Source organism: Pocillopora verrucosa, chromosome 2 (assembly GCF_036669915.1).
Source record: "Pocillopora verrucosa isolate sample1 chromosome 2, ASM3666991v2, whole genome shotgun sequence".
Classification (NCBI taxonomy): domain Eukaryota; kingdom Metazoa; phylum Cnidaria; class Anthozoa; order Scleractinia; family Pocilloporidae; genus Pocillopora; species Pocillopora verrucosa.
The window spans coordinates 12,681,147-12,708,560 of record NC_089313.1 but is presented as its reverse complement, the minus strand read 5'-3'; the positions used below and the strand labels follow the sequence as shown (position 1 = coordinate 12,708,560).

The 27,414-nt window shown below is 37.7% G+C and overlaps 3 protein-coding genes across 4 annotated transcripts; 1 reads left to right on the top strand and 2 right to left on the bottom strand.

Annotated features, from left to right (window-relative positions):
• Positions 1 to 2,131: 2,131 nt before the first annotated feature.
• On the bottom strand, positions 2,132 to 4,165 carry LOC131768951 (protein phosphatase 1 regulatory subunit 27-like). Its single transcript, XM_059084654.2, has one exon. The coding sequence runs from the start codon at positions 3,809 to 3,811 to the stop codon at positions 3,284 to 3,286; it is 528 nt and encodes a 175-aa protein (XP_058940637.1). The 5' UTR covers positions 3,812 to 4,165; the 3' UTR covers positions 2,132 to 3,283.
• Positions 4,166 to 11,200: 7,035 nt separating this feature from the next.
• Positions 11,201 to 18,433, bottom strand: LOC131768927 (protein-L-isoaspartate O-methyltransferase domain-containing protein 2). Of its 2 annotated transcripts, none has more exons than XM_066162063.1 (4): positions 18,301 to 18,433; positions 15,037 to 15,718; positions 13,538 to 13,661; positions 11,201 to 12,728 (listed from the first exon to the last, which is right to left on the bottom strand). In XM_066162063.1, exons 2-4 carry the CDS (start codon positions 15,616 to 15,618, stop codon positions 12,580 to 12,582), a joined length of 855 nt encoding a protein of 284 aa, XP_066018160.1. In that variant the 5' UTR covers positions 15,619 to 15,718; positions 18,301 to 18,433; the 3' UTR covers positions 11,201 to 12,579. The 2 variants fall into 2 exon arrangements, with proteins under 2 accessions (XP_066018160.1, XP_058940613.2); XM_059084630.2 differs by lacking the exon at positions 18,301 to 18,433 and adding an exon at positions 16,595 to 16,855 and having other exon boundaries at positions 11,202 to 12,728.
• Positions 17,125 to 21,331, top strand: LOC131768956 (peptidyl-prolyl cis-trans isomerase FKBP1A). Its single transcript, XM_059084658.2, has 6 exons — positions 17,125 to 17,232; positions 17,298 to 17,339; positions 17,430 to 17,519; positions 19,226 to 19,248; positions 20,218 to 20,291; positions 20,782 to 21,331. Exons 1-6 carry the CDS (start codon positions 17,193 to 17,195, stop codon positions 20,834 to 20,836), a joined length of 324 nt encoding a protein of 107 aa, XP_058940641.2. The 5' UTR covers positions 17,125 to 17,192; the 3' UTR covers positions 20,837 to 21,331.
• The last annotated feature ends 6,083 nt before the right edge of the window (positions 21,332 to 27,414 follow it).

Below are 27,414 nucleotides of genomic sequence, written 5' to 3'. Positions count from 1 at the left end.
ATTTTGCGACAGCTTTGGACGATTGATTGAAGCCATATTTTGTTTGTATGCATGGTACCAACCTCATTCTCAAGTTCCCTCTTTGGAAGGGAAGTACGAGGTTGGCTTGGTACCAACACCGCCTTGGTTGTCAAAATAGCTGAAGGTCGCTTACTACTTTTTTTAACCTTGTTTAAGTTGATGTTTTGAAATTCCGTTTTGGCTCTTTTTATATTATTTAATTTTCGAATCTCAGTTTTGTTTTTTTTAAATGAGGATGTTAACCAGAGATTTACCTCTCGGAATGTAACTGCTCCCTATAATATCCAAACATTAGCCTGCACTGACATGTAATGTGAAGGTACTCAAACTTATCATCGATTATTAGGTAGAGGTTTTTGTTTTGATCTAACACCACATTCTTGTAACTAATCAACAACGAAATGTGTCACAGCTAGAGAGGAGAATTAACAATCAGATCTTAGGTGTTAACATGCATGTCAAGACTGGACTAAATGGGGTAAGTTTCTAAAGAAACTGTGATGCTGCGTCGTTGGGATAGTATAACAGGATAATTTGGTATTATCACCTGAGTTGATAACTTAAATCGGCCACCGTAAAGAGTTTAAAGGGTGATATTCCGAGTATTAGCCCTTCGTCAGGGCGATTGACGAAGGGCTCACGCTCGAAACGTCAGCCTTCAAACTCTTTACGTTTACTAATTTATGTTATCATCTCAGTTGATAGCACCAAATCACCATGTCAAGACTGAATTCTGCCTATCGGGTGCCAGTTTGAGTCATTCGTATGTAAGAGCAGGACCTTCTCTTTCCACTTTTATCGCCATGCACCTCTTGATATTTGAGCGTCCTCTTCCTTTGGCCTTATTCCAGTGGTTGTTGGATTCAAAACTCATTTGCTAGCCAGTTTTCTTATAACCTAACCACAGCTTGTTGTCGAGAAAATTTTAAAACATAAGATATCTTTAAATAGACCATACGCGGCTATAATTAAAAGCAAAAATCCAAGAAGATAAATCTTAATGTATACTAATCTCTGTTACCTTTGAAGACTTCTTAAGTCTAACAGCGCATCGTCCACTGTCAAGTTTTCTTGTGATTTCCGTTAACGTAAGGAGCAGAAGTAATACGATGACCTACGCGACATGCATGCCTATAATCTGCAAAAAGCTTTCCAAAAGTCTCATATACTTTCATTAATTTAGTGCCAAACCCGTTTTCCGAAATCCAAATTCAGTTTCCATAATCCCCAAAAGTTCGTTCTAGAAATGCGAAATAATTAAAATTACAGGGATGCACCCCAAATTATTACAGTAAAATATCTGAGCGGCACTTTAGAATAGCTAGAGACACAGATATTGATCCACTCAGAGTTGGTCGCTGTAAAAACTTTTCTAAAAATTCTATCTGAGATAAAGATGAATGGAATTTTCTCCTCGTGAAGACGGTCATAAGACGAGCTTATTTTACGAACCACGAAAGTTGCCAAAACTTCAGACAATGTTTTCAAATATTTGACCTTCTATAGATTAAACTCAACCAGGTTACCAATGTTTGTTTTTCTCGATGATGGAAATTTTTCCTACCAAGGTAGGAAATTACTGGTTTACGCGATAGCCATATCCTGATATGTGGAATCTATTACTTTTTAACCTACCAAATAATGTAAAATTAATCGTTTTTTCACAACAAAGAGGAATTGTATTTCTGTAGATTGGATTGTGATCGAAGTATTGAGATATATTTCTAATTCTCATAACCTAAGTTTTTCGCTTTTCGGTGTCATTCTCAACAGAATCAATCTTGATAACGTCAAGAGAATTCCGCATAGCACTGAGACCGACTGATATAACAGGTCAATTTGTTAATGGCTGTAGGTTCACTGTTAACTGATATCAATTTGAAGTTTATCATTTACCGCACTTGGGTTGTGATAACAGGGAGAAATATCGATCAAGACAGCTATACAGATAATTGTTTCTGAGCCATCATTAAAGTAAAGTTGAAGCAGTGTGAACGACAAACTGTTACGGGGCAAAATTATTCAAAAATTTGAACCGAACAGGTGACCTGCATCTTGAAACTTGTCGCCATCATAACTTCAAAGTATTCAGTCTTCAATCACACCACCAAAAGATTAGTAAATTTTAATTTCAGTGCGTCTTTCAGTAATGAAAAATTTTATTTCCACAGCTAACTTTCGCTTAGTTTCGCCGGTCAAACTGGAAACTTTCAGCATGTTTAAAAATCTCTACGCTAGATTGTGCTCTCATTGAGAGCAATGAACTGGCAATTCTAACTCATCATCAAACCTCAATGAAAATCTGTCTTCAAGGCTAACACAAGGGTTTGAACTTTTAACAGTTCTCGTCTTCAATTTCTCACGGTACCTAATGAGATTACTATATCACGGTTCCGCTGTTATCATTTAATCAGTCGATCAGAGAAGACATTTTTTTTAAAATATCATATTAGCTAGAAATGTAAATTATTGGCTTGTTTTCGGGATTTCTCTCACTCTTAAAGAAGAATTCATCTGACAAACATCGCACGCATCGAAGGTATGAGATTACGGACTTTTTAAGTTAATGTCTACGTTTTATAAAAGGATAAGTCATCAACGTTCCTTTTTTTTTTTGAACGATTGAAATGTGAAATATGTTTCCCAATGTCAAAGAAGACTAAACAACACTTGAGATTTTAAAATAAGCTAATCGAGGTATTGTTCTTTCCAATTAACAGTTTCATTTAACATTGACAACCACCTACAGCTCGAAATCAGTCCTTGCCTGAATTCCGTTTTGGTAGAATATGAGATTCACTGCGATTTAAACTGAGGAGCGCGGTGTTGAGACCTGAAGAGCTTTGACTTGCTTTAATCGCTATCACGAACGTTATAAAGATTAAATAACGATGCTTGTCTAAGTGAGTACCAAGGGTAGGTTCTCACTTGTAGAAAAAACGTATACAGCCACAGTCTAACATTCACTCGGCTAGCTGCAAAACGCTTTAAAAATGATGTCTCATTAGGTAAAAACATTACATCTACGAGAGAGTTAACAGAGTCAATTTTCGTGTATCATTGCTCATTAAGACAGCTACACCGTCATAAAATTACTTCTCGGCTACATTGCGCCGCTAAATGTCGTTGAGATCTTCTTTTCAACGAGGGGGTCATTGCTGAACAGAAGCTGGAATTTTCAGTTTCTAAACTTAACATTATATACTTGCATAAAATCTAATTCAAGTCCTGAATAATACATACAATCGTGCATGGCACGCGCCTATTTTGGACTGGAGATCTTTCGTACGATCCTTGACCTCAATTTAAAACCATTCCTGATGTCTTCTGCTGAAGCTCCATGCCTTATCAGTAACTCTGCGCACTCAAAATTTCCCGTTTCCACTGCTATATCGAGAGGCGAGTAGCCGTCAGCATTCCGCACGTTTAGAGTCGTGGCCTTCTCTATAAGCACCTTAGCGCAGTCTGTAAGCCCTTTAGACACGGCATCGTGGAGTGGGTAGATTCCTTTCGTGGCTAGCGACTGTAAGTCCGCTTCCCCAATCTTTATCAACTTGAAAAGCTCGGGAAGTTCTTTGCCTTTGAGACCTGTATTGTACAAAAGAATCTCCGGGCAGGACGACTTTCTGTTCCGTATCCTGTTTATATCGACCCGTTTGTTGAGTGTCTCTGGGAGGGCCACAGTGTTTGTCCTCTTATGAGGAAGCTTGCTCCTATTTTTCAATCGTTTTTCAGGCTTTTCGTGCTTAACAGCCTTGTTTTTCTTTTGGATACTTTTCAGGGGAATCATCCTTTATCAGAGACACTGGCTTCTTGCTGATCCAATCCGTCTTAGAGTATTACAGAATAATACTTTTCAATCCGTTACTGCAGATAGTTAGACGTCAAACCTGAAACAGACAACTGTTTCTCGTTGTGCTTACTTCGAGACTGCGCCCGGTTGTCGGTCAAATGACTTCACAATAGGATGTCATGCAATATAAGGACAGAGGATTGTACACCTGATATCAGAGAATGCCAGCATGACGTGGTAATCTTTTCATCGCATTTCCAGTTATGACTGTTTATTTGTCAAAAGTACCCCTCCATTTAGTTAAATAGAATCCCTGACGACAAAAGTTATGTCTTTCCAAGCTAAGGTTTTTTTATGCTTCCGAGCCCCACCTCCAAACGTTTTAACACCAAAAATGATTGTCATAACTGGGCGATTCGTAACAGCCCGAGGAAGTAATTAGTGCAAAATAAACATATACTTTGCACATTGTCCTTAAAGGGCCATCTCGTCTTGACAAACGGGGAATGTTGATAACCCTTATCTGTTTATCAACAGCTTCTCTGCACACCTGATACATCAGGATGTGACGAAACTTTACCCTTAAAATACCGCTCTACACATGTGGCTTTTTTCCGTAGCGAACGTTCTCCGTGTACTTTAGATCCTTATTCGCTCTTATCTTAAACAATTCTGATCTCAAGCCGAAGTAAACCAACGTCAGTAACAGTGTCATTTCACTACGATGTTTCATAGTTTCACGAAACACCAGATTTTTGCTCAATTTAGGGTGACCTTGATGAGAAGCGGCGGGGCGTTTGGAAATGTTGAGAGGCTAATCGTTCATCAAGACAAGCGCATTCTTCTACTAAATTTCTCAAAGCGTTAATGTATTAAGTGGTCTGTTCGCACGAGCGGCGAAACTCTCTCCAATCCTACCAATTTTTAGTGCGTCCGCGACGTATTTTCGAATTGTTTCGTCATGTAAGGGAAATCAAGTAGAAATTTCTAATGATAATATCACGAGACAGATCATGGGACTAGCTATTTTGATATGCTAAATTTATGTAAGCTCAATTACCAGCCGCTGTTCAAGAGATGAGCCTGTGCTCCTCTGCGGGAGGAACAAAGATTTTTATGCTGCGCCTGCGATGTTTTCCGCACTGAAAAGGCTGTGCTCTCCAATTTCCTTCTTAAGGGACATGGCCCCCTTACCCTGTCCGAATTATCAAGTTTTATTTGGCCTAGTGTGTGATAATACTATACACTGCGGGTGAGCTGAAGGAAGTGTTTACCTTTAAGAAAGTTAAATTTTCCCTAATGACAATTCACTCTTCAGGGCATTTACTGTGGATCGATTTATTACTGCTCTTTCCGTTGTCGAGTCATTTACACCCCTCAAATCTCGTCGTCGGAAGAATATTTCCTTTCACTTGAGTTTGTGTTCTAAATTGGTCCATCCGATCATGCAGAAGACATGTTATGACAAACATGTCACGGTTTTTTTTTTCCATCTTCCTGGCTAGGCAACTTCGGCGTATGAAAAGGGGTCAGCGATTTCTTTAGAGCTAAAATTGTGTTCTCTTTAGAGGGCTACAGTGCTCCAGTATGGTAACGTAGATCGTACGGGAAAATACCATAAGTTGTTAACTGAAGAATGAAAGTATGGTTGTAATGACCCCCCCCCCCCCACAACTTGGAATTTAGTCCAGAAGACATTAACTAAAGGAGAGGGAACTTCGCCGAATAACGCCTATTCTTTTACCAAAATATAATTTTTTCTTGTTCTCGAGGCAACCCATCCTCTTACCTGAAGCCTGGCACAGGAACGGCTGTAAGATGTGCAAGACTTTGCTGGACATCATCCCCCGGCAGTCATGTTCCACCCTCTCCACCCTCCCCTTTACCCACCCTACCCTCCCCGAGATTACAGTATTGATCAGTATTTTGTCCGGGTTCACACCAAAGTTAGCAAAGCCCCGCCGGAGCTACGAATCTGCGTATTTCTAAGAGGGTCATCTTGTAAACAACCCAACTAGTCCATGCATTTTGAGGCCCAAGACTTGTGTGCCAACATTATCAGTATTTCATGTCGTAACAAGAGGAAATGACACAGTGGTTCATTGTGTACAGTGAATAAAGGGGGTAAAGTTTCTAGGGAAACTGTGGTGCAGCGTCGTTGAGGGCGTATAACAAGATGATTTGGTTTTAATTTATCAACCGAGTTGAGATTGTAATTTGGCCACCGTAAAGATTTTCAGAAGCTGAAGTTTCGAGCGTTGGCCCTTCGTCAAAGCGGATGTGTACAGTGTGGTTAATTGTGTTCAGGTTTTTCGGACAGGTTCTCAGCAGGTTAATTTATTTGGATTTTACCTCATGCCCTAAGACATCTTAGAAACAGATTACAGGCGGAGGTAAAGCTGCATATAATTTTAAAGTGAAATTGATAACGGGAACACTTCGCTTTATTTTGCTTCCACGTGAAACTAACGTTGTTAAAAGAAGTCGAAAATCATCCCTTTTTACAAGTACCGCTTCTGTTCAAATATTGAAAAAATGCTTTAATACATGTGAAATTGTCGAGGAATCAGCACGGTACCCGAACTGACATGCTTTTCATCTGTTTTATTGACTCTTGTTTATGCCTTTATCTGTGTAGGTAACTCGTTGTCAGGGGTGACACGACAGAGATTTTAATTACCAGTCTTCTAATGATTCACATGTGAACGCGTCATTCGTCTTTGTCAAGTACAGTCATTTTTCCTGAAAACTTGCAGCTCCCATGTTATTACATGAGCAATTGTCGAGGAATCAGCACGATACCTGAACTAATTGTTTATATGCTTTTCATCTATTTTATTGACTCATATTTATGCCCATATCTGTGAAGGTAACTCGTTGTTAGAGGTGACACAACAGAGATTCCAATAACCAGTCTTCTAATGATTCACATGTGAACGCGTCATTCGTTTTTTTCGAGAACAATCATTTTTCCTGAAAACTTGCAGCTCGCAGCTCCTGATCAAATATTAATATCATGAATCCTAGGGCATAGAAACATGTTACTTTCAAATTTTTCTACTGTAAAACTATCACTCATAAATTGTCTCTAACGCAAGAGAGAACGTTTCAATGAGATAGCCGGGATCACAAGGGAAATTTAGGTCTTTATTTCCAGAGAATGACCATTGGTTCTATAATCAATCTCGTTCCCTTCTGCGTTAAAGTTTTGCAGTTATGATAAATAAACAAAAGAGAATGAATTTCGTCGAGTTTCTTCAATAAGTGAGCTTTGGATGACATGCTGTTTTTTTTTCTTAACTTCCACGCAGATGCTCGGTCTTTTTCAGGAGGGGAGAATACTCAACAGTTTCACTAACAGTAATGCATCGCCCTTGGAATCTTGGAACAACTTCCCAATTTTAACTCCCTTTCCTTGTGTAAAATTTAACATATGAACCATGGAATCGTGTTTTTTTCGCCTTTTCCTGAACCAGACCTTGTGAATTTCCTACACTTATTTATTTATTATTTACCGCCACCCCCCCCCCCCCCCGAAGAACACAACTATTAGTCCGCTTAGACCGGTGCTGAACTGTTTAACGGATTTGCATAATTCTTAAAATCAGAAATATGTACGAAATTGAAACAAAAACAATCGAAATTCTCTACTGAATCGTCTTATGTTACATCTAACGTCTGTGCGAAGCCAAAAAAATATTTAAGTTTACAATTCCTACCTAGAAAGCAAGATGTTCGCACAAGGATGTGTTTTCCCTTATAAGATAATTTTTAGACATACATTCTTATACCAATTTATTATGCGTTTCTTTTTCTCTGGACTATAAGAAATTTGCATCACCAAGTGGAAATTTAATCGTTCCCAGAGTAAGAAGAGAACTTTGCGCCTTTGTTCAGTCACCATATGGGGCTGAGAGTGTGATTTCGAGCGACCAATCACATGTCGACAAATTATACCCTATGATTTCTTAGAAAAGGGGAGTGTTTCATTTCACAATCGATTCATCTTGCCTTAGCCTGCAAGGTTAGGATATTGGAAGGCGCTGTTATTGATCGAGGTTTCTTCTCAGCACTTGACCGACAAGATGTCTTCAGATTGGAGCAATGGCCTCTGTAGCTGCCTCAACGATATTCCACTTTGTCTCACAACTTATTGTGCTCCGTGTTACACCTTCGGCAAGACGGCCGAAGCGATGGGAGATGATTGCCTGATGTGCGGAGTGGTGACCTTCGTTCCGCTTGTAAACTTGTGGTTCTTCAGCCAAATCCGTGGTAAGATCCGTGAGCAGAAAGGAATCGAAGGTTCATTGGTTAGTGATCTTCTCCTTAGCTGTTGTTGTACGCTGTGTACTCTCGTGCAGAATGCCCAGGAAGTGGGAGTCAAAGCGCCGTTTGGAGCTTCCATCGCCAGGTCCTAAGTGAGGTTTCTTCCCAGACGTATCGGTTGAAGACCATTGAACAAAAGATTTGGTTACTCCTTGTTTCAAGTTTGCTTATTCCTATTTTCGTTTTTGTTCCTTTACTGAGTGTAGTATCAAATAATTTTTGACCTCTTCGGACTTGTCTCGTTGTAGCTTATAATCTTGCTGTACGCAATGACTCGTAATTGTATTGTGTATTTCTGTATTTCTGAAATCGTCGATCTATCGCACGCTTGATCACCTGTAGTTTTCAGTCAAAACATGGGTTTTACTATCGTAGACGCAATTTGGATTTATCCTGTTTATTAGGCCAGAAATGTTACTGTGTACGTTGCGAGTGGCGCGCCCAAAGTCGGTAAATCTTTGAGAAAGTGATTCCGAATTCTCTAAACGGTTAGCTGAAATACTCTCTCCTGTAAAAGTTGGTTTTTGTAACTTTAGTTACTGCATGCATTCTGAACCTTTGGACCGTGGACTGAGCTTAAATAGTTCTTTGAACTTTAATCTTGTGTACTGTAGTGAAATTAAAATGAATTCTTGTAGGGTTTATTTGGAAACTCGACCTGCAATATTATTCCTTCTACCCGTTTCCATTATAAGCTAAGCACGCTTAAACAAGCTAAAGCGAGAGTTTATGCTATTCACATTAAAGTTGTCTCGTAAATTTGCATTGGTTGTGCACGGTGTGATTTCAATTACAGATAAGCTTTTTCTCGATCTCCTTTGCGGCTATGAAATGCGTCGACGTGGCATATGAAAGCGTAATATTTAACTTGAAAAGAGTACGGGCTGAATAGAAAGGGCGAGGTGAAACACAAGCATCCGAAAGTGAAACGAATACAGTCAAAACATCTTCTCACGTAATAACAATTCTAACACGGAATACAAAGAACCTTTCTCCTCTCTTAAGCATAATTGACATGTTTTTTTTAACCTCGCCCGCTAGCCCAATATAATTAAAAGAAACTGAGCATCTGTATCTGAACGTAATATTTTTATAATTCAGGTTCTAAGCATAAATTCGTTTTTGTAAGGTTGGAATGTGCGGTCTTACTCGAGTTTCTCTTGTGACAAATCTTGGATTATGTCTCCACACAAAGCAGCGTGAAACAAACGCAGACCAGTGGGTCACGCAAAGTTAAACTCCCTATTGTAAGAATTCAAACGGTTTATTTTAATTGGTAGGGGTGTGTGAGGAAATTGAAGACCAGTAGTTTTAGACATGGATGGAGGGATAGGCTAACCAAAATTTATGACCACTTTAGCAGAATACTTATTTTGTTGCCTCTCGTGTAAAAAGTTATGATAATTTTGAAGTTTTTCGGGGGGGAGACCTGAAGAGTAACTGCCTTAATTAGGGTGGCTTCATTACTAGCCACCCTATGGTTATTTATTAGCCATCTTATAAGCCACCTGAACCCAAAAAGTCAAAATAATCCACTCATCTCTGATGATTCAGTGAAACTTGGGTTTTTCATTTTCAATTGAAACAAAGAAACACTGTACTTGTATTAAACCTTACTTGAAGCTAACCATTGCTTCAGAATACTTCTGAAGGCCAACATCCAATGATCTTATCATTGTATTTTTCACATTAACATTTCACTGTTAAAAACAGGAGAGAGAGTGAAAATGAAATAAGGCTCAGGTACAGTGTCAGGTCACTGCAACTTACCTCAACAATAAACAGTTTCTGTCTGTGTGACATTGGAATTTTTTTGTTTAAATATTTGTCACAGCAACCAAATTTATCCTCAGAACAATTTAGTAGAACAAACATGGTTTGATGCTACTCTGGTTTAAAGATTTCATGAATATAACCGAGTAGTTACAATTCATAGACCCACGTTTTGACACTCCTGTCTAGTCCCTTCACCAGGGGTGATCTAATCACTGCAACAAGGTCCTCTTAAATGCTCACTCATTAGCTGCCCTTTTTTCTGAAGAGGTGTAAATAGGCATCAGGTAGTAAGCTACCATCATCACGATTTAAAGGTGTATTAACGTTAAATTTGAATTTGCTCAAAAACCTTTTCAGACTTTACAGCATATTTTTGCCAAACCCAAGGATCCAAAACCATTCATTCTGTTCTATGCAATCACTGTGATAACAAGTGTATCAGACAGACCAAATGTCAGTTTGGTACATGTTTGAATGAGCCTCAAAAAGTGGTCTTCTTTTGCAAAAAAGAAAATTCAGCTTTGTAGGAGCTCAAATGCCTAACTAATTATACAATTTTGTAGGATAATTCTGAAATTATTTGGAAGCCTGGCATATCAATTCAGCCCACACTCCTTTAAATGGTGATGATAACAGCTTACCTACTATTTACACCTTGTCAGAAGAAAAAAGGGCAGCTAATTAGTGAGCATGTAAGAGGACCTCTTGTTGCAGTGATTAGATCACACCTGATAAAGGCTCTAGACAGGAGTGTTGAAACATTGGGTCTATGAATTGTAACTTCTTGGTTACATTCATTAAATCTTTAAACAAGAATGGTATCAAACCATGTCTAGTTGTCCACCTGGTTGCCTTGTATATCAAATTGATGAAACTCGAACTGAATAAATGCAAAACTCATTCCATTAACCGTTAAGTCCCACTAGTGACCAAGACAAAATTTCTCCTTACATTATCAGTATGATATCAAGCAGACAAGTAATGAGAATAAAGAAAAATATCAATTAGGGGATTATTGGTTGATCCAATTCCATATTCTCCAAACTACCATCACATAAATTGTATGGTAGACAGTAAGGAGAATTACTCATGAAATCTTGGGAGTTAGAGGGTTAAATTGAGTTAGAGTGTTATGTCTTAAGTTGGAAGTTGAGTTCACAATAAACTCTTCCTCACAAAGAAATGTTCAAGAAACTTGTTGTCCTATGCGTCCACAGCTATTGTGCTTTTGAGACCTGTAATCTGAGGGAACTGTGCAATGCTTCACATTTTCTCCCTGGTAACTTTTTTTGGTGTGTAACATTTTGTTTAAGAGGGGTTTATTTCTGAGCTTTCACACTCTTCCAATCCTTCTAGGTTACACAACCAACACCTTTTTGTTTTTGTTCTTGTACACACCTTTAATTAACAATTAGATCCAACCCTATGTTCTCTTGACAGCTTTTTGCAGGGCCAGGAGAGCACTGCATAGCAAAATAACAGAGACCATAAGTGGTGCTTAAGCTGACTTTGCACTTGAAAATTAATCACATGGAACATGTCACCAAAACTAATTGACTGTGGTGATATAGACCTGACTTCTCAATATCGACATTTTGAAACATAAAGAAAAAATTTTACACTGGCATTGTATGGGAAATGTAATACACAAAAATTATTTTTGAAAGAAATTAACTACCATTCAATTCAATAAATACACCATCACCATGTATTTACAAAAATGTTTCAACAGAAAATGCAGAGACGAGTTCATGAATATAAAAATGACAAGCAAGAGTGATACTTCTGCTTCATGCACCTAAAATGCAGGACACAATTTGCACTATTACTGCACTGAATGAGAGAATTTAGAAATGTACCTTAGATAGGAGAGTTTGAAACAATCTCAAGAGGAGAGATTTCTTTGTGAGGGTTTTGAGCATCTTCGCTGCAGTTCTCTACCAACAATCTTGCACATTTGACTCTTGAATATTTTGCAGATAGACTAGAGAAATCCAGAAAAGAGAATGCTTTGCAAGTTCCTAATGTTGAAGATTCTTCAAAACCTTGGATCAGTTTCGTTGAAATTAGTATATCATATACTCTTTGCCACACAACACATTCTATGATTTCTATTCCCTAGGACCAGAACGAGAGCCTGAAGAGTCCTTAACTCTTTAACTCCAGTGAGTGACCGAGACAGAATTTCTCCTCACTATGTTAAAATCTATACAAAATCATGCAGACAAGTGATGAGAATAGAGAAAAATATCAGTTATGAGATTACTAATTGATCTGATACCAAAGTCTCCAAACTAACATAATGAAAATCATTTGGCAGATAGTAAGGAGAATTACTAGTGAGATCTTAGGAGTTAAAGGGTCAATTAAACTTTCTCACCACCAACCACACCACCCCCATTCTGTCTTTCCCCCAAACCCAAGTAAGTCATGAAACAGAATAATTTGCTTTACTGAATATCAATAGTCTTTCACAGTCTGCTAGATGACAATTGAGCAAAGTCTTTGTCTTGAGAACTCTCACATATTGACAGGGTGTTACCTCACTTGGGATTAATGCTGAATGGAGACATTACTTTCACCTGTAGAGCCCTTGCAGATCATGCTTTCATTCTCATCTTCCCCAGTGAAAGCATAGAGAGAAATTACATCAGACAACTTGTTTATTCTTGCCTCAATTCATGGAAGTAGTTCAGATACATAACAAGTGCAGGAGGAAGAGGTAGATCACAGAGTTGTTTTACTCCATCCGGACCAAGAGTTCTCCTTATCACAAGTCTGCAGAGGTCTTGGAGGTACCTTGGATGTGTGGCTGAAAAATCAAGTTCCAAAAGTTAGTAATTATTCACAGATCCAAACTTTGGGATAGTAAGGTAACCATTTTGTGGCCCCTTGGCTTTTTTTCTGTGTTTGTGTCCATTAGGAGCACTATTATCATTAATACAAAAAAGCTAAAATCAGGGTAGGGTGGGTGCACATCCCACCCCCACCTCCTAGGTCTGTTGTTGAACTTCACATAACACAAGTCTAGACTTGTTTAGCAGACAAATATATTTCATGTAGTTTGCTCTCTGTTATAGTAATGGATATTGGAGAAGAGCCAGGCAAAGGTCAAGTCATGATTTTTTGGTATTATGTTGTGAGAAAATGCAAGTAATTGTTTAATTTGCTACAGGTTCATCCTTTTTACTTCTGATTAACCCTTTAACTTCCAGAGGTGATTAACATGTAACTTCTACTTAAAATATCCATACATTATCCAGCAATCAGGTAGTGAGAATATTCAAACTTATCAGGTATGACATAATTGTCTCGATTGAACACTAAATTCTTGTATGCAATTTACAAAAAAATGTGTGGCAGCTAGAGGGGAGAATTAACAATCAGATCTAGAGACAAGTTACAGTTAACCACCCTTGAATCAAACATAACCATTCAGAGAAAAGAGAAATGATCACTGATTTAGGAGCTTCTGATGATCAGCTAGTATGATAGGAAGTGTAAAGACGACAGTATAAAGAATATAAAAAGCAAACATTAGGATGTAAAGGGTTAAGTCCATTGTAAAATGAAGGAGCTGATGCAGATGATTTAAGTTTGGATTTCAGGTAGTACACTTACGTATTTCAATAAACTGAGGAAATTCCTTCTTTTCTTCCTTGCAGTTTATCAGTGGTGCAAAAGACACTGGTAGTAGCCCCTCAATGTCCCATTCAGTGTCACCATTTCGACGCATTCTGAATAGCTGCATTCATGACCAAAGTAAAATTGAAAAATTACTAAAAAGCATGACTTGATTGTTAGGAAGCCTTCAGTTGATAGAATGAAAATAGTGCTATGAGTAAAAACATTTTAAATTTATCTGCTTACATACTGTCAATTACAAAACTTGTCAGCATCTTAAAAAATGTATAGAGAACAGTTGTATGGAGAATAATATTCATTCCGATGATCAGGCATAAAAGGTTCATAGGCCTAAGAAAGGTTTTTCAAGGGGTGGGTGGTAACAGTATTCAACAGTATGTGCAAAAAGTTCTTTAAATAGTTCTTAATAAGAGCAACAATCTTTGCTAATTTCAGATTTTGCAGGCCTTTTCTTATTGCACCTCTCAGGGATGTCACTTTATTGGAATTGCTTCAATATGGATTTGACATGTGCGGTCCAAAATTTTAAAGTAAATGTAAATGTTTACCCTCGCTTTTCATTGGAGACAAGTCCTTGTGATTACAATTATAGTTTAGCAGGATACATTCTTTGATTAAGATGCGAGCAATTGACTGGTAATGATAAATGATTTAATTAGAAGCCTAAAAATCAACTATTTTCCCTTTTTTCTCATAGAAAGGAAAGTTCTGGAGGATCATTCCTGAAGATTCACTAAATACACATTCAGGGTTGGCTTGAAGTTGTTACATAATATCTATCCAGGTTCAACCTGCAACTTCTTGTACCCACAACACAGTGATTTCAACTCTTACAAATAAAAAAATGGGAGATTTTGGGTTTACAAATGCCGTAAACATACACAGTGAAGACAAGTGCCTAAAGAAGGGTCTGAACAGTTTTATTCCCAAAAACTTATTAGCAGTTTTCCTTACTGTCTGCCATATAATTCTTGTGATGTTAGTTTGGAGAATTTGGTATAAGACCAATTAATAATCCCCTACTGATAATTTTTCTTTAAATTCTCATCACTTGTTTGGTTGACATTGTATTGATATTGTAAGGAGAAATTCTGTCTTAGTCATTCATAAGAGTTAAAGGGTTAAGGCAAAATTTTCAACAATATCAACCTCTCAGATACCTTTTCCTGCTTTTAGAGACCATGCACCCCACATAAGGTCAAGGTAATCTAGAAAAGAACCACCCTAAAAACTGCTGACTTGAGCTTGAAAAATGTTGATACCACGGATAAGCAGAAAGTATTGTAAAATGCTGAATTAAGCATTAAAAAACTTTCACTTTACTATGACAGAGGAAAGTTACAAAAATGGGGAGAATACTGAGCATGTCAGATATAATCAGGAAGTCTCTGTCCAAGGTGGGAGGGTTGAAGTCTTTGGTGTCGTGAGAAATGTGTGCTGTACATAATTCATTGAAAAAATTTTAATTTTCTCACCTTCTCATTGAAGGGCATGACCAAAATTCCACCAATTTTCACTAATGACTTCATATACTCTACATATTCAGGAGGGCAGGCAGCTCCACAATACACACGATCATACTGTCTATAGTGTGCATTTAACCACAAACAATTGCCAACAATAAACACTGGCTCACAAAAGTTGGTTCCTTGGTATACTGGATTAGTCCGCAAAAATTCTTTGAGTTTCGTCTCAGCAAACTCAACAACGTCACCATATAATTCAACCCCATGATTGACTCCATTGGCACCAATAATCAATCCAATCATGGTGGACAGGTAGCCTGTTCCACTACCCAGGTTCAAAAATGATAATCCTTCTTTTAATTCAAGAGATTCTAGAACTTGAGAGTAAATACAAGGAGCTGACAAATGAACATTACCACTCTTCCAGGCCAAATCTTTGTATGCATGTTGTTTAGTTCCCTCTGGAAAATAGTCCGCTCTATCTATCACACGGAGGACATGTTCCACCTCTGGTGATTTGATGTAGTTAGCTTCTTTTAAGTTGTCAATCAACTCATCATTGTCTTGTCCTGAACTAACTGCACCACCCATGATAAATGGATATTTTAAAATCAGCTCCTCTAAGAGTAAGTCCTTCACAAAAGATCTAGCAATTCATTAGATGATCTTCCTTCCTTTAATTGCAATATTCCTGAAAAACAAAATGTGTCAATCAACATACTTGTAATAGTAAGCTGTGCAAATTGATAAAGGGCCGCAATTTGACAGCAAAGCATGGTTTGAAAAGTTAGTTTAAAACCCTAAAACCCTCAAGAGTGATAAGCATCTTATTTCTCTCAAAACTATCATCTCTGAATCAAACAGTACAGGTCATGAGAATAAAGGAAAGAATCACAAACTGAAGAACTCTTGATTGTTAAAGAAATTCTCCTTGCAGGTAACATGGGAAATAAGTGTAGAAAATTATGGAGATCTTATATATTGATATTAGAGTGTAAGGGTTAAAATATTATTTCTATAAGTCAAAGTGGTCTAGTAAATATACAAATGAGTAATGAACAAGAGGTAACATGGCTGCTCAGGTAGATAACCAGTGATTATACAGCTGTTCAATAACTACCCGATGGCAATGAAAAAGCGGGTAGATCGGGAAAAATGTAGCTTCTTACCGACTGTTTCTTTGGCCACGACAGCCAACAATCATAACATGTGGCCTGCCTGCCTGTCAAAACATTTGAACACGCGCCATGTTGCTTGAAAGAGTATTTTGGCGTATTAATTCAATAAGCTTCAAATGATATATAAATCCACGGCTTCAACTAGTTTCAAATTGAATGACAAGAAGTCTTAAAATGAAATTATAACCAAGGAATAAGTCAATTATAAACTCAGGCGCGCATGAATTGTTTAGAAACGAAGCGTGTTCTTAGAGGATCCATCACGTCATAAATGGATATGAAACTGACTTTTTTGGACAAGTCTGACTAACACGTACACATCAGTAAATTAATAAGCAGTGAGAACGAAATTCGTAGAAATACTCCTTGTAACTGAGGAACACACCTACCTTCGTTATTTTACCGACTATTGAATGCAGGATGAAGAAGAAATGATATCGATGCTACCACGTTCACGGCGGCTTAAAGTGGCTTTATCGATGAATTTGAATGATTTATTTCCGATAATGCTGACCAAACATATGGTGTTTGTAACTTTAAGAGACGATAAGCCTTCTAATATACAATCTTATTTATAGCATAGGAAAAAACATGTTCAATTTCAAAGCTGTTTCGTTCGTTTTTGCACCACTGTGTAGCTGGAAAGAACCTTGGACTGAAACAAAACAAACAAAGAAACCAAACTACTGTCTAGGAGAGGAGTTAGTGAAGCTTTCGCAAGAGCAAATTGTAGTTTGTCGTAAATATGCTGAAATTGGTCAAAATGGTGAGAAAAATGTAACCAGGAAGAGTTAATAAAGATAAATTCGATATTTTTTAAGAAATAGGCCTCTTTATTAGATGCAGACTAAAAAGGTGAGAAATCAACTAGGGAGTGGGGGTAGGTAAGCTAACAAGATCATTCCCTCCTGAGTGCAAAAGCTGTCACGTGGTAAGTAAAGAAGACGAGAAGAGTGCAGTTAGTTGCAATTGGAACCATTTCGTATCATGGGAGTGGAAGTGGAGGTTATTAAACAGGGAGATGGAGGTATCTCGCCATGCTCTAGTGTATACCAGTCTTGTGTAGGGAGCTTATTTATATTCTTCTTCCAGGAACTCCAACGAGAGGCCAAACTGTGGTGGTACACTACACCGGTAGGTTTGTCGATGTCTGAATATTTGTAATTCTCACAGCTTTTCAGTTGAAGAATTACTTGACAAAATCTGGCAACTTTGTTACCACAGGGACGTTAGAAAACGGCAAAAAGTTTGATTCCTCACGAGACAAGGGCAGACCTTTCAAGTTCAAGATTGGAGCAGGCGAAGTGATTAGAGGTAATTTTTTAATCAAAAACTATTTTCATGACTTAATCTTCGATCGTGACTCCCGACTACCATTGGTATTTCAAGTCTTGTATTGGTCTCTTTTGATAAGGTCTATATAATGGCGGTATTTGCAACTCTTTTTTGTTTGCGTTTTCGAAGAATTAGGTTTTTTCCTTCCTTTAACGTAAGAGTTTGCAAGAGCACGGCAATTTTACCGGGTTCATCAGTGGTAAATTATTACATCGAATAATCGGCCTGTCAATTAAACAGGAAGAGGTGAGCCTCGGCGTAATCTAGTTACCTACCAGTGTATATTTAATGTTGTGTATTTAAATTTGTTAGCTTTTTGTACACTTTTGTCTGCGTGCCAGAGTCTCCCTGCAGCTTGTCGAATAAAACCCTTTTCCAATGAAGGAAAGGTGGTAGGGAACGTAAACATTTCCACCGAAGGGGAGGCTTAAATTTGAGTGAGGGAATGAGAGGAAAGCAGCTGGGATTATCAAGTATTCTTATGAGGACCTAAAGATTCTATTTTAATTAAAGATTGGTTAGAATTAAAACTTAAGATTTTTGAGTTTATCAGAGATCAGCAACAACCAAAAAAACGCTCTGGTTGTTTTTTACGGACGGACATTTGTTCTGGAGCGAATAATTGCGGAAACAGCTAGGATGAAACCTGTGTTAAATAGTTACCCATATGAAACAGCAGTCACACATATAAGCATTCCCTCAGTCATTCTTCCCTTTTACTATTGAACCTGCAGATATCATAAATATCTTTGTTACTAACCTCCTTTTTACCGTCCATACATATGTGTTATTGATCAAGCATGAATACAATAAGGCTTGATATTGCCTAGTTCTCTTTTGGCATTTTTATGGAGTGAGACAAAGTCGAGGTCCATATAAATGCAGGAAAGGAACAAGGCTACTATGTTTTGACATTCTTCTGCTGCTTTTTTGCAACTCTGTTGCCAACATTGTCCAAATATTTTGAACTTTGTAAGTGTGCTCCCTGCATTTTTTTTTCTTATGTGGGATTAAAGTAGGAAACTCAAGCAGGCAAGATGGGCCCATCTTGCCCGCTCAGGTAGCCAATCAGATCAGAGGGTTTGCATCATATTGCACTGTTAGCAATACAATTATGTAAGTTATTGCACCACTTCAATTTATGGCAAGGGCATTTCAATCTTAAGTCATAAATCTGAGCAGACAAAAACTTAGCTGTAACTTACAGTGCAAATCATAAAAAAAGGGTTAATAAGAGGTATTTATTGCTGCAGGTCCTTGAGATGTTCATTCATAATTGAATGTTTTCCCATTTCACTCTTGGGTCATAAATCTGAGCAGAAAAAACTTGGCTGTAACTTACAGTGCAAATCATAAAAACAAGGTTAATAAGAGGTATCAGGTGCAGTTCCTTGCGATGTTCATTCATAATTGAATGTTCTCCCCATCCCCCCAATCTCTATTAAAATCCTGGTCACTGACCAGTTTTTTGGGTTTTTTTTCCAGTCCTTGTTTCAATCCTGTTTTATTTTTTCTCTCTCCCTTTTTTTTTTTTTGAAGGAAAGGTCAAACTGTTTTTGGTTCATAGCATTCCTGCAAAGACACAATGTTTGGCAGAGCTCTTAACACTTTCCCTTAGCATCTGCAAGTTAGGATTCTTTTTTGCTTATTATTGTTTAATATGCATGTTTCTTGACATCTTTTAGGTTGGGATGAAGGAGTAGCTCAGGTAATATTCATCATCATATTTTTTTAATTTGCCTTATTTACACAATACAAAAAAATTTATTTACAGCGGTTATAGCTAGAAGGCGAGGAGACCCAGGAAGCCACCGGGCTTATGGGAGAGCCACCTCACTTACATTAATAAATAAAGTAAAGAAAAAGTGCTGCGAATGTGCGGCTAGGCCAATTCAAGGAAAATTTAATTAAAAACTCTTGCATTTTTGTCTTAAAACTAAGAAGGTTTGACAAACGAGTGACTGAAACAGGAAGAGAGTTCCAAATTTTAGGACCTTGGTAAAGAATTGTAAATTGCTTGAGATTTGTACGGCACAAATGTGTTCGATAATTACTGGCTGTTCTGGTACCATAGTTGTGAATTTGGCTATTCGTTACAAAAAGATTGAGAAGTAATGGAGGCAATAAGTTATTTCTATAATAAAACATGAATTTGGCGATTTATTGATTGATTGATTTATTGATTGATTGTTTTTACATGTTAATGAATAATTAACAAATAATATTTATTCACAATAAGATTGCTCTCAGATAGAGCACTTTTTGACAGCTTAAAAAATTGTTACTTTTAGTATTAGTTTTGTTAAATTAGCTTGTTCTGTAATTATATATACTTGTAAATGATTATTTTATCGAACAGTTATTCATTAAGTGGAGGTGAATGATGGTAGATATTTACCAAGCTACAAAGCAGCCACTTAAATATCCACTACTTTCTCGCACACTGAGGTGATAATTATTTTGGTAGATATCTCACAGAAATCAAAACATTATTTTATTTCTGTCACTATGCGGTAAATAGACAGAATTTTGACTCTATTCAAATTGCAAATGATGAGGCATGCATAATAGTGATGGGCATCAGTTGTTTTGACTATGGATTACACAAATCTCTAGGTACTAAAGTCTGAACCTACCAAGAGATAAATCCAGCTAAAGTTCATTTCTTTTGTTACAGATGTGTGTAGGTCAACGAGCAAAGCTCACTTGTTCTCCAGACTTTGGGTATGGAGGCAGAGGGGTCCCTGGTGTATATCCTTTTTTACGTTTTTGATATTGCTGCTTAAGGGGAGCGGAAGATGGAAATTTTTGACAATGGGAACACCAAAGTAAAAGCAGGAGGTATTCCCCAGGGTCTCCTCCTTGAGTTTGGTGCTCTCTTCAGGTTTTGCTCTTCATTTTCAATCGAGAAAGTGTGGAGCTTACTGATCATTTGGAAAACTATAAGGACCTCAAAATTGACACTTGTCATCGCATTTGCTCTCCTTTTGTTTCCTGTTTTATGAAGGCAAAGAAATTGGCTGTGAGAAGTTTTTAAGGTACTATCTATAAAGTTCAAACTATCTACCCAACATTCCTCAGCTTTAAGGAAAAGTTTGCCGAAATGTCATTCAGGGGCCAATTGTGGTCTTCTTTTTACTACGACAAGTGAAATTTTTAATAATTATTATAGTAAATCATTATTATTGTAAATTATTATTACTATAGTACAACTCTGAGTCTTTTCCTTAACCATTTACACTATCCCTCCAAATGCTGTCTTGATATTTGATGTAGAGCTGCTTGGGCTGGAATGAGTGGAAGATCAATCAACATGATTCAAAGCCATTTTTTCCTCATCAAAATATATATTAGTATAGATGCTTAAAGTTTAAATATGTCTCATATTCTAGATTACATGTAGCTAAGTTAAGTGTTTTAAGGCATACTAATTCCATTTGTAAACTTGTTTACTTCCTGGATATAGTAAAGTTCTGCTGTGGAGGTGAATTTCTTTCTTTTTCACCTTTGCCATTCCAGGCTCCCACCTTTTAATATGATGTTTTGCCAATTTTTGCATTGAAAACATTATTTCTTGTTACCTATCTCTCATTTTATGTCCCTTCTTCTCTTTTGCTTGTTTGTTTCTCTTTTTGAGATGACATCCTGTTTTATTACCTCGTGTAATGTCCATGTCCCTGTTCCCCTCCACTTTGCTAGCAAATGTTTATTATTTGACTGTATGGCCTATACAGCTTACTATGCTTGGTACTTTGTTTATGAATAAAGTAGACTTTAATGCTTAGAACGTTGATATATTTGATTGGTTATTTTCAATACGAAATGGATCAAAAGTCTATTTTTTCCCAATGTAATGATTGTGCAGTTCCTGTATCTTTCTATTAAGCACTGTGAATAGCATGCAAGAATCCAGTCCTTTCTGTAATACATCAACCTTAGAAGAGGCCAGGCTATGAGTTCATAACTGGGCAAAGTCCTGTTTAGATCTCTGGGTGTATCTGACAAAAAGCTATGCTTGTGTGTTGAAGGGTATATTTCACCAAGGGTAGGAAAACACGCCCTTTCCACACCACTTATTACAAGCAACCAACAGACTTGAACCAGACCCACTGTAGTGCACGAAAGTTCCTTACTGGAACCTAAAACGATATTGTACTGCATTGTTTAAAGGGGAGAAGAAAGTTTTCGAATGAACAGAATGGATTTACAATGAAAGACGGAAAGCGGTATCCTTGTTCTTTTAAAGTGCGCCTCCCTTGCCCATCCCTTTTTCCAATGTAATGATTGTGCAATACCTGCATCTTTCTATTAAGCATTATGCACTGCGAATAGCATTCAAGAATCCAGTCCTTTCTGTAACACAACAACCTTATAAGAGGCCGGGCTTTGAATTCATAGCTGGGCAAAGTCCTGTTTAGATTTCTGGGTGTATCTGACAAAAAGCTATGCTCGTGTATTAAAAGGGTATGTTTCATCAAGGGTAGGAAAATTCCCCCTCTCCACGCCACTTAATATAATTTGAATACTATTCAGTGCTTTAGTTTCGTTTGTAACCGCAACCAACAGACTTAAACCAGATGTGACTCAATGTAACCCACTGTAGTGCACAAAAGTTCCTAACTGGAACCGACAACGATATTGTACTTTCTCCAGCACCAGGAAAGAAGAGAGAATTGAAACTAAGTCTGGAAGGGAAAAATTAGGGTTAAAGTGTGTTGAAGGGATAAGTGGCCGAAAATGGTTGCATGGAAATATAGTTGGAGAGTTCGCACAGAATATGACAGAAGTTTTGGAAATTGTGAGGCACAATGCTGGATTTGTGAATGTACTGTTACACTGCTCTCTTACTGGTATGATGAAGCATCTCGGGTTGCGTGTTATCATAAATTATCACTTTTTCTTTGTCTTCCTATCTATGTATGACGGTGATAAACTTTTGAATGTGATAACAATACTGAGTCTCTTTGAAATCTGACTCTAAATTTGAGGAAAGTGCAAAGAAAATAACTTTAAGTTTTGTGGAAGTTACCGTAACCAGACAAAATACTTTGTTTGATTCTACAAGCGCCCTGATTGGTCAAAAACCTATCAATCATTGCACCGGTAAATCCACAGAGAATTGAGGTTTATTTCATAAAAGCGTTAGACCGTACCTTCTATCAAGAAGTCTGTAAATCACTCGCCAGCGGCTTGTGATTTACAAATTTTCCTCATGTGTTCCCAACGTCTCGTAAACAGAGTAAGCGCTCTAATAAACCCAAAATGCACAGCGGAGAGAAAATGAAAGTGTTGCGTGACGACTTCATTTTCAATGGCTTTCAACAGACTAGTTGGTCACTGGACCGTCATGGCAACACTTTTAAAACTTCTGAACGTTTATGAACAAAAAAACTCGTGCAAACTGCAAATATCAAAAGAAAACGTATGAACGAAACGAGAAGTAGCACCTCTTCCTAAATTTCAGCGGAGCAAAAGTGCAGCGTACGATTGGAAGGTTGGGTACAACACTGGCGAAAATTAAAAGCCTTTCCTCCATTCCATTCTTAAAACTCTCCACGGTAACCAAGTTGCATTATGAACTCAGTTCATGAAACCAAATTACCTTGTAACTTCCCCCACTGATGCAACACCAAAGTCTCTTGAGAAACTTACCCTCTTTCCTTCATTCTAATTAGCAGTATTTAAGCAGTAATTATTTTGTAATATCCCACTGATGCAGCACCACAGTTTCTTTAGAAACTTACCTCCTCTTTGCTATATTCTGATTAGCAGGATTTTGTAACGCATGGTATATAAGTATTTTACTCTCACGAATAAATATAACTCTGTCGATCGCTCGGCGAGAATTTAAATAGAAAACACCTACAGAAGAAAACAATAAATACAAGACAAATTAGAAACAAGCAGCAGCAGGAGGGGTTGGGGTGTGTTTTGGCGCAACTGATCGTGTTAATTTATAGTAGTGTAAGAGAGATTCCGGATGGAGAAGCACTGAATATTGAGGAAAAAAAACCGTATGGTTTTAGTTGGTAATAAAAACTTTAATCGTAATTTATTGCTGTTCCATTAAAGAACGTAAAAATCATGATTGCAGACTGTTTACAAAAGGAAGTTTATCGTTTGAATAATTTAGTACGAGGGAGACAGGTGGTCGTAAAAGGAAAACTCAGGAGAAACTGAAAGCAATTGTTTAAGCAGTAATTGCACACATTTCAGTATGAAAATAAAGAAAATTAAATGTGTGGTTCTCTTACAGAAGGTGAAAATTTTTCTATGCATTCACTGCTTTTAGAAATTTAAGTTGATCTTTAACTCAGTATAGTTACGAATTGAGACCTCATCAATTTCAGTTCATAAAAATCTTTTCCAGTAGGTGGAACCAACGTTTAATAATTAATGAACCAATGTTAAATTTTCCGTTAAAACCGGCTTGAAACACTGCATCTATAGACTTCACTCGACTGTTATATGCAACTTTTAGGGTTTGGAATTCTAGACAGATTCTTAAGTCCAAAGCATGCACCCCTAAAATTTTGAATTTTTTTTTGGATGGGATTTGATTGAGGATACCATTTTTCGAGCTAGAAGTGTAAGAACCATTTTCAGTAAATCTTGTCTTATTGAGACAAAATGGAGATAAACTTAAACTTTTATTAGCTAAAATCAATTAAAGCCGAAGTTCAAAGTACAGCCGGACATCCTTTAGGACATTGACTTAATTACCTATATACAAATAGAAAAGACGATTGTGGCACACAAATTAAATTAATCACAAAATACGTGCTGACCTGTCACGAAGAGTACACGATTCAAATACCAGTAAACATGCAAATGTGACGTTCGCCTGTTCTATTAGCTTAACTAATGACTACCTTGGGGTGCTACGTTACATGTGATACAGGCGTTCCTAGATCTGTTAGGGTTTTAATGAAAAGAAACTTTATATCTTGATTATTACAGATAAGGAAGTATCTCCATTTCCAAGAGAGTGACTGCCTATTCGATCACGTATGAAAACGCGCTTACACGCTGACAGATTCAAATGATTGCATTCACAAAATAAAGTAGATAAAAAGCGGCGATCATGCCAGATATGGGTACCAAATACCCCCAAATCATTAAATACAGTTGACTGAATTATTCTCCCAACGTGAAAAAATCGTCCATACGCTACTGAAGAACGCCGAACAAGCATCACGTGATAACAGATGATTTAACCAAACCATAATGGCCAGCAGTTCTAGAAATATAGACCAAGTGGTGAAGCTAAGTCAATCTGTCAGCAACACTCCAACAGGTGTAGTAGAATTTTTCTCAGGTCTGAACATTTTTCTTGCTTTCACGGCATTTCTTGGCAATGTTCTTATCCTCTTCGCTCTCCGGCGAGTGACTTCTATTCATCCGCCGACAAAACTCCTCTTTCAGTGCTTGGCGATGACTGATCTTTGCGTCGGTTTTATTGTACAACCACTATTCTGCGTCTACTTTATGCTCCATGTAAGAGAGATGAACACGAATTGTCTGTATTATATTTTTAAAGTTGGCGGAGGTTTAACATGCATTATATGTTTGGTATCTGTTTGGACGTCAACTGCAATCAATGTGGACAGACTTCTTGCCTTGATGCTGGGTATGCGATACAAACATGTCGTAACCTTCAGTCGAATTCGCTATGTTGTCATTTCCTTTTGGTTTACTGGTACTCTATTTGCGGCGCTTTGGGTTTGGAGAAGAGACGTTGGACAAAAGTTATCCGCTACTTTCATTGTGCTGTCTCTGATTACCTCAATTTCCTCTTTCGTCAAGATATACCTTAAGTTACGACAGCATCAAACCCAAATACAAAACAACTTCCCCCAAGGATTTCTAAGCGAATTAGGGAATCAGCTAAACATAGCAAGGTACAAAAAAACGGTGTCCAGCATTTTGTGGGTGCAGTTTGCTTTACTTGTGTGTTATGTTCCTTATGGAGTATTAGCTGGAACAAAAATGCGTGACAGTGCGGTGCCAAAGTTGGCTACAGAGACTTTGATATTCATGAATTCTTTTCTAAACCCGGTCCTGTACTGTTGGAAGATCGGAGAAGTGAGAAAAAAAGTAAAGGGAATAATTAGACAGTTGTGGTGTTGTTAAAATATCAGAATATTGTTGTAAATTACAAGGTGCCCCAATACAAGGAAATGTTTTTTACAAGGCTATTGAATTGTCTGGTGGAGAAAATATATATTATTTGAACAAACTCTGTCAACGTAACAGTACGTGTTGCTATTGTTAATTTAAGACAGTTAAGATGACGGTTACACCTTTTTTTCCAATAACCCTGTCGAGAAAAAAGTAGATAATCACTAGTTCTCGAACTCTGTCAAATCTTAAATAGCTAAATATTTTCTCTTTCATGTATAAGCAGCTGAAAGCACGGAGCAATCAGTTTTCCGCAAAAATCATCTCTATTTTAGGGACCGTTATCATTATCGCCCGAGACGGGGAACGGGGGAACGGGGGAACGGGGGAACGGGGGAACGGGGGAACGGGGGAACGGGGGAACGGGGGAACGGGGGAACGGGGGAACGGGGGAACGGGGGAACGGGGGAACGGGGGAACGGGGGAACGGGGGAACGGGGGAACGGGGGGACGGGGGGACGGGGGGACGGGGAACAGGGGATGTTGGGGGGATCACATGGTATTAAGGGGGAGCAGAAGGGGGCTCAGTCGTTGCCAACAGAGTATAACTGGAGGACTATGGAAAATTGACTGCCAATTAACTGTCAGTTAACTGCCTCTCAGGGGAAGTTATAATGTAGAAATTCAGTTATCTCGACGAACTGAAATTTCAGGCAGCAACAAAAATCTCTTGTATATCTAAAAGAAAAACTCTATCGGTAGAAAAAACTTGCCTTTTCGAAATTGTAGATTGGCTGAAGCTCAAGAATTGGTAAACAGCCAGGAAATCTTACCCATCGTCTCTTTTTCCACTCGCAGCTTTGTCATAGTTCCGCATCGCTCCACTGATCTCGTCTCACAGCTTTTTACGGATCAAAGATCATTAAGGGCTGCAGTGAGAAAGGCAAGGAAAAACTGGAATAGCATCGTAAAAGAAGTTATTTTGTTTACTTTTACTTCTATTAGTGCTGTCGGTGTTTTCTCAATTTGAACTCGAGAGGGAAACATTTCTCTGACTTTAACTGATAACCCCTTTGATTTGCACCATTTGGACTTGAATGAAGAAAAAGATTGGCAGCTTAAGACTGCATTTGGCTACTGATATTGACATCTTTATTGACTCTTTACTCAAATTGCAAATGGTAAGGCGTGCATAATAGTGGTGGGCATCAGTTGTTTTGACTATGGATTACACAAATCTCTAGGTACTAAAGTTTGAACCTACCAAGAGATAAATCCAGCTAAAGTTCATTTCTAATAATCATCATTTCTATCTATAAAGTTCAAACTATCTAGCCAACGTTCCTTAACTTTAAGGAAAAGTTTGCCGAAATGTCATTCAGGGGCCAATCATGGTCTTCTTTTTACTACAACAAGTGAGATTTTAAATGATTATTATAGTCGATTATTGTTATAGTACAACTCTGAGTCTTTTCTTTAACCCTTTGCACTATCCCTCAAAATGTACTCTTGATATTTGATGTAGAGCTGCTTGGGCTGGAATGAGTGGAATAAAAAGATCAATCAACATGATTCAAAGCCATTTTTTCCTCATCAAAATGATAATTAATATAGATGCTTAAAGTTTAAATATGTCTCTTATTCTGGATTACATGCAGCTAAGTTAAGTGACTTAATGCATACTAATTCCATTTGTAAACTTGTTTACTTCCTGGATAAAGTAAAGTTCTGTTGTGGAAGTGAACTTCTTTCT